Source organism: Rosa rugosa, chromosome 1 (assembly GCF_958449725.1).
Source record: "Rosa rugosa chromosome 1, drRosRugo1.1, whole genome shotgun sequence".
Taxonomy (NCBI): domain Eukaryota; kingdom Viridiplantae; phylum Streptophyta; class Magnoliopsida; order Rosales; family Rosaceae; genus Rosa; species Rosa rugosa.
The window spans coordinates 7,632,558-7,640,003 of record NC_084820.1 but is presented as its reverse complement, the minus strand read 5'-3'; the positions used below and the strand labels follow the sequence as shown (position 1 = coordinate 7,640,003).

Here is a 7,446-nt window from a genome sequence, read left to right as displayed (position 1 = left end):
TTTTTTTTTCCATTAATCACTCAACAAAGAAAGGGCACATGGCTCAAATTCTCACAAGGGTTATTATGAATCATAACTTATCATCCACATGTTCATATTCTGTACCAAAGTTACGCATGCACCATATCTACTACACATTCATATGCTTTTCATAAATCATAATTAACCAAAGAATATCATCAAATATTATCCCAATCTTGTGATCCTCTTTTAGCCTTAATTTCAGAGATATAAGCTCATCCTAGACAGTTAAAAGGGCATCCTATGACTCAAAAATAAAAACAAATGACTAAGACTCAATAAATAAAATCAACGAAATTTTTTTAATTTTTGACATTTTTCGATTTTTTTTTTGTATTTTCCAATATATCTGACTCAAAATAAAAGACTCAAATATAAATCCCTTCCCCCACACTTAAATATTGCATTGTCCTCAATGTAATCAATCATAAGCATGCAATGAAATAAGTAAGCATATAGTGATGGAATTTACGAAAATAACTACTAAAACAAAAAGAAAATGGAGGAGTAAAAGGGGAAGAGAAAGCAAATCTGATTATATTCTGAATTGGGTTGCCTCCCAAGCAGCGCTTGTATTTTACGTCTTGCAGCCAGACGGTACCTACATTAAATAAAGTTAGTAACTTAATATTAACAAAGAAATACAAAAAAAAAAAAATATAAACAAGTAACTATGAATTACAAACTACAAGTATAATTAACAAGTATTTTGTACACAAGACACAAGTTAGGTACACAAGTGAGTAAAAAAAAAAAAAAAAAAAAAAAAAAAAAAAAAAACATGAAAAATATTTACACAAATGTTTTTTTTTTTTTTTTTTTTTTACCTTAGTGTATCACAACATTTTGTTACATTTTCTTTTGTCATAAATATTATTGATATCAAATCTAATTCCAAGCGGTAAATCAAGTGGACATGCGGCCCAAGTATAGTCGCCTAGACACAAAGTCCCTCCTACATCCGTTGGGCAACCTTACTGAAATGACCAGGTAGGGGAGGACGAACACGAGAGGAAAAATCCATTTTGGCATGAGCTAAGCCCATTTATAAGCACTTCTGGATTCAAAAACCCGTCATGAACGTTGTCCCCTTCCTAGACACCATCTCACATAGGATATTCTTACTAGGATGTAAAAGGTCCTAAGTGTGTTAGACAGTTCAATGAATGTTAATAAAGGCCGCCCTCAACCTTAAGGGACCTGAACTAGGTACCAATAAGGGGTTTAGGCCAATATTAATAAACACGACTTCACCTATTCCTTCTTTAATTTACAACCTACAATTAAATTCGTATTCAACAATAAAAAAAAGCAACCTAGTTAATTTAAACTAAGTATCAAACAGTTTATATACAACAATTATAAACAAAAACAAGTGATTTTTCAATCCCCGGCAACGGCGCCAAAAATTGATACGCTCAAAGCAAGCGCATAATTTAACCCTGAAAAGATCGTTAGTAGTATAAGCAAATAGGGATCGTTCTATTCCGGGGATTGAGGGTACACCTGTCATTGTCAAACAATTAAACAATTAAAATTAAAACAAAGTATAATATTCACAAATGTATTCACAAAATATAAACATTTTACACGAAAAGGGGGGATTTTGTTTTTGGTTTTTTTTCGAAAATGAAACTAAGTTAACAAAAACAATTAAAATGCAAAAACATAAAAATACGAATGGAATGAAGGAACAAAGATCAAAACCGAAACTTATGATTAAAATTGATTCAAACCCTAATATTGTTCATCTAAGTCATGAGAAAGGAGTTGATCATGTGAAACATTCGAAAGCAAATGAATTCCCATTTTTTACTTTTCAATGCTAATTAACCTAAGCGAAAGCACCTAGATTAATCCTATCAAACATGCAATCAAACCCTAGAAAGCTAGTCAATCATGTCATGTTTAACGCATTACACATAGAGAAAGGCTATCAACTCAAGTGTACAACTTAGTATGGAAAAGTCCACCTAATTGCAATTCTCTTTAATTAAATTCGATCTTTGTACAAAACCTTTACTACTTTGATTCAAGTTTACACAAAACGAAAAGTCGATTTCATGTTCTTAAACCTAGCACCATTCATATCGAAACCCTAAGTGTTTGCAACCACATAAGATTAAAATACAAAAGTTATCTATAACGCAAATTTAATTAAACAAACCCACATAAGCAACTCTCGAATCACAATATATGAATCTGAAAATTCTCAATTAATCATAAAAATTCCAGAAATAATACTTTGTTCAAACATATATGTCAACTAGTTCATAACCAACAAAATTCAAAGCAAATGTTACAAAGGAGAATCGGATTACACCGTGGATGAAGATGAGATGGATGATTCACGTTGTGGATTCTTGAAACTCGAAAGCAAGCTTCAAGGATGGCTATGGATGGAAGTGCTCACGGCTTCTCTTCTTCTTCTTTGGCCTTGCTTGAACTCGTGGAGATGACTAAACTTGAAACTAGAGGATGGAAAGGAAAATGGAAAGGAAATGGAGAGACAAAGAAAATGGAATGGATGAAGGAATGTCCTTTCTTCTTTGTTGTAGCCTCTATTTATAGGCTACCAAGCAAAACTATTTGGATTTAAACAAATGATGATATGTTAGGTTTGAGCATTTAAACATTAATGGAATTTATTAGGTTTGAATATTTAAACACTAATGGAATTTGTTAGGTTTGAATATTTAAACACTAATGGAATTTGTTAGGTTTGAGTCACTTTCTACTCATTTTTCCTTCAATTAATTCTCCACCAAGACTTCAGATTTTGCCCGTGACTTCTTCATATGAAATGATCCATCATGAGTGTAGATCATTCTGTAAACTTTTCAGAATTTATCTCCATGTGTTTGGGCCGGAATTTCTGCTGGACTCCTTACAGGTCCAGTTTTCCAGTTTTGCTTCTGCAGAAAATTGGGCTGACTGTTTGAAGGCCTTCCACTTCTTTTTGGCTCTTGCACTCTTCATAAGAAATGTTTCTTAGGATGTCTAGAATGGATCTGGAAGGTTTCAGCTCATTTGAAGTTCATTTGGTCAGGTGGTCGCTCCTTCTTCCTTGCTTGGCTTGGTTTCTCCTAGCCGGAGTAGGAAAATGTGTAAAGTTGACATTTTTAGTGCATTTCCATTTTTCTCCATCATTTTATGGACCTAACACTTATTTCATCATCATCTACTCCAATGTACCTAAAAATAAAAATTGAATTAAAAATCGATTCGTTAAGGAATTAACTAAGCAAAATGTGAGGAATTAACTATTAAAATACCACATTAAAATGCTCCTATCAAGCACGCTTTGCACTAGTATGCAACAAAGGTATTGAAACAAAACATCAATTTATGTTAAAAGTATGTTTCTCTTTTCTCCCTATCAGCAATTATGACAAGACCTTAATTAACTAATTAAATATCGCAATTCTCATTAATAAGTTTACTAACTAATTAGATAAGTTTTTGAACTTTATTAAACTTCCAGCCTCTAGAGTTTTAGCTTCTTTGCCATCAGAGCTGCACCTGACATCCTTTTTGTCATTTCCCTCTTAGCAATACTCCTGGCATGCCGATCACAAAACTCATTACCTCCACCATCCATTTTCCGTTTTGAATTCTTGCATGGTCCAAGTGCTTTATCATGCATTTGATTGTCACTACTTTCGGACCTGGCAGTATAAAATGAAAGTTTTGTTAACGGAATTACAGCCAAGCCACAAATGCAAAAAAAAGAAAAATTAAATAATAATAATAAAATAGAGAGAGAGAGAGAGAGAGGCGGATGTCCTGCACATGAGAGACTTCAACATTCCAGACCACGACGAAAAGCAAATGAATTTCACACTAACGAAAGTAGAGAAAATAAGTAACAGTGAAGACCATCTATGACTATAGAATCTAATCTAGACGGCTGGTTCACATCATCTCATCTATTCCACATTTTAATTCGTAAAACACCAGTACTAGTCACCACCTATCACTGTAGTATGTAAAGCAAAGCAAATTACTAGGATTTATGTTTACTTGCTTATGGTTCGATTCAATTCTAGAGCAAAATAGGAAAAGTATGCTCAATGAGGTTCAAACCAAGAAGCAAGTCGGAAGAGCAATTTAGCTTCTATAAACAAAGACACAGCACAATATGAAGACACGAGGGAAGAGTTTTCTATTTTTAACTTTTTCATGCTTTAATCGTTAGATACTAATACTCAAACAAGTTAAAGAACCCGTTAATAAAACACAACCAGAGTGAACATAAGCCTTGTTATTGCAGGAGGAAAAACTTACTGAGAAAGGTGATACCTGACTGTAGTTGCTTCCGAAGCATGAGATATCACTTCCACAGATTTAGAACCCATTTCATTGATCTGTTTAACAAATGATATATAAAAAATGAAGATATGAAAAAATATTGAATACCATGGCAAGTCTCGTTCTAGCAAGATATCCCTCAACTAACCTCTAGAAGCAGTTTCTTGTGTTCTTGAGGCATGACGGCCATTATAGCATCAAACCCACATTTCTCAACAAGCATTTTTAGAAGAAGCTTAACCTGAAAGAATTCAGGTGTGATTCATTAAAACTCAAGGTCATGAAAAAGTGATAGTAGCATCCTTAATCTATTAAAACCTAATAATATGAATAACAAGTACCTCTTCCTTGAAAGAAAATTCTTGATCAGGCAATTTCTGCATGTCTGCCAAGGTCTTGAGTGTACCCCTCATCAAATAAGAAGAGTATGCCCCTGTATGATGCCCCTCATCAAAAAAAAAACATGGATACCTTAAAATAAGTATAGGAATATAAATATCTGAGAGTTAGAAAACACACCTAATTTATCGAACATTGTTGAAACAACTTCAAAAGCAAGGGCCCAGATAGTAGTTTTGCAATGACCAAGTAGGCTTTGAATAGTAGCACACAAATTTTCAATTATAGTTGGCTCAGACTTGCTTCCATCATCCATACTTGCATTCATCACCACACAGTCAACTCCCTCCTTGATCAAGCTTTCATCAATACAAGCATGAATTAGACACTTAAATGCATGCACTGCATCAGGAAGGTCGTCTATTTTAGGCTCTCCCAATATAACTGACAAATGCAAATAAGTTCAATCAGTCAGAGAAAAGCATATCTAATATCTGGAGTGAAATTATATGCAACAAAAGTTTGTTACTAGAAGAGTTATAGGGGGGTGGAACAACTGTATACCTTTGAGTGCATCAAACACAATAGGGAGATTAGTTTTGCAGATTTTCTGGTTAAAGGAATAGACTTTCGCCACTCCAATACTGAGCAAACCAGCTGCAGTTTCTGGGATGTACATCATCTTATGTTGGGTGACAGAAAGACATATTGAGCGTATTAAATCTAGCAACAGTTCAGGAGAAACATCAGCAGATGGGTCGAGACAAAGCCCATACAAACAATCAACTATCCGTGCTGTAACAGGGAATTGGTTCAGTTCCAAGAGAGATTTAAAGTAGATGAGCACGGCAGTTCTGTCCTCGGTTGACATAAGGCAAAGAGATACTTTCACAACATCCAAAGTAAACCAGGCCTTCTCTTTTTGGGAGAGAACAGATGCACTAGCCTTTACATCATGGTTCCCTAGTGGAGGATACTTATTCAACAAGTCGGTAATCTTTTTGATTGCAGGGTCAAACAGCGGTGTTCCTTGAAATCTTTGCAGTACATCAGGAAGACACAAACATAATTGCGTTCTCACCTGTTTCGGAATCCAGTTAGCATACATTACCGATCCCTATCAGTAAATTATCAAGTCTACTACCTCTAAACCTCTTAAAATTCCTTACTTTCGAGAAAGGACCTCTTTTTACACCAGTAATTAGTATACAACTACTGAGTTCTTTGAGTTGCAAGTAATTTGTAGCCATCAACAATTGTTCATTGCATGGTACTAAAATTTTTCGATTATATGAATTCTATCAATAATAATATTCAACCAATTTCGATTTCTATCAAGAATAATAAGATACCTCGAGGGCTTTAATGGTAGCCAAGTTGAGGAAGAAGCTGTACAGTTCTGAAACATCTGACCAATTGTTGACGACTTTTGCGACGGCAATGATGAATTCAGCTATGCATTTCACTACTAAGCAGCCGGTACTCTCGTCAAACAGAGACGAAGACCGGAGAGGTCGTGCTATAGAATTAAACAGCGGCCATAGATTCTTGATCAGAAACGCAGCAGGGACTTTTGGGATGACGATGGACAGAACCGTGAGGTGGGCGTCGAGCACGTGACCGGAAGCTTGGGGCATGGAGGCGGTGGCGATGTCGAGAGAGGTGCACGTGGCCCCCAAGTAGTCCACCGGCGTCGGAGGTGCCTTGTGGTCTCGGAATACCCCGGACATGACGACGATGAGTTTGCGGATTTCGAGGTCGAGTTCGCGGTTGGAGTCGGTGAAGCGCATGAGAATTGAGGCGCCGATGTTGGCGGCGTCTACGACGGTTAGGGTTTCCATGCCGTCAATTTTGCGCGGGGATTTTGTAGCGAATCACCAGCGAGAGGAGACAAAAGGAGATCTGGTGCTTCAAAGGAAAAAGACAGACGGAGATCTGGTCCGGATTTTGGTCGGTTGACTTGTTTTGTTCCTAGTCAACCCAACACTAAAGAAATTTTTATTTAGGACTAAATACTAGTTAGTACCCTGTGGTTTAGGTCCAAAATCAATTCAGTCCCTGGACTTCTAATTTCATCAAAAACACTCCTACACTTTCAATTTTGATCAAAACCACTTGGGCTTGGCCAAACTTATAAAGGGCTTCAAATCTTCCTGTCCCCAAAACCCTGTCTCTCTCCCTGTCTCCCTATAAAAACTTGACATTTGACAATTAAACTTGACACCTGGCCATTTCATTGACAGCTTTGACACCGTTAGTTCCCTTCCGTTACTCTTCAAGTTTCTATTGCTTTACTCTTGCAAGTTTCCAGACCAAATAAAATAGTCATGCAATTTTGTTTTGTTTTAAACAGAATCAAAGCAAGGGCTCAAGGCCTCAAGTGCTCAATCTTCGGCCAGGTTCGAAGATCCCTTGCTTGAAGATACTTGAGAAACATTCAATGAATTCTTTTGGTACTTGGGCTTCATTTAATTCATTTGGTTGTAAACTAAAAATAGATCATTGAATTGTGTCCTTGGGTTCTTCCATTTCCTCTATCTGGGTATTGATTATAATTGGATTTTGAAGGGAATCTATTCTAGCTTATCTTTACGTACCTCAAGGATTTGGAATCTGCAATTGAAGCTGATAGTTTTGGTTTAAGAAGGTTGGCTCATGTTTTAGAGACAAAATTTTTAGGTTTTGGATGCTAAAATGTTGCGACTCAGACCTGATTTTTCTGGGTTCTTCCTTTGATTCTTCTGGAATCATCAATCTGGAAATCTGGAATCAGAT

At 36.1% G+C, this 7,446-nt stretch overlaps 1 protein-coding gene across 2 annotated transcripts; it reads right to left on the bottom strand.

Annotated features, from left to right (window-relative positions):
• Positions 1-3,347: 3,347 nt before the first annotated feature.
• On the bottom strand, positions 3,348-6,658 carry LOC133727119 (uncharacterized). 2 transcript variants are annotated; one of them, XM_062154744.1, is made up of 7 exons: positions 6,024-6,658; positions 5,236-5,752; positions 4,852-5,115; positions 4,674-4,765; positions 4,481-4,573; positions 4,309-4,388; positions 3,348-3,689 (listed from the first exon to the last, which is right to left on the bottom strand). In XM_062154744.1, the coding sequence occupies exons 1-7, from the start codon at positions 6,510-6,512 to the stop codon at positions 3,509-3,511; spliced, it is 1,716 nt and encodes a 571-aa protein (XP_062010728.1). In that variant the 5' UTR covers positions 6,513-6,658; the 3' UTR covers positions 3,348-3,508. The 2 variants fall into 2 exon arrangements, with proteins under 2 accessions (XP_062010728.1, XP_062010729.1); XM_062154745.1 differs by having other exon boundaries at positions 4,324-4,388; positions 6,024-6,657.
• Between the last annotated feature and the right edge of the window lie 788 nt (positions 6,659-7,446).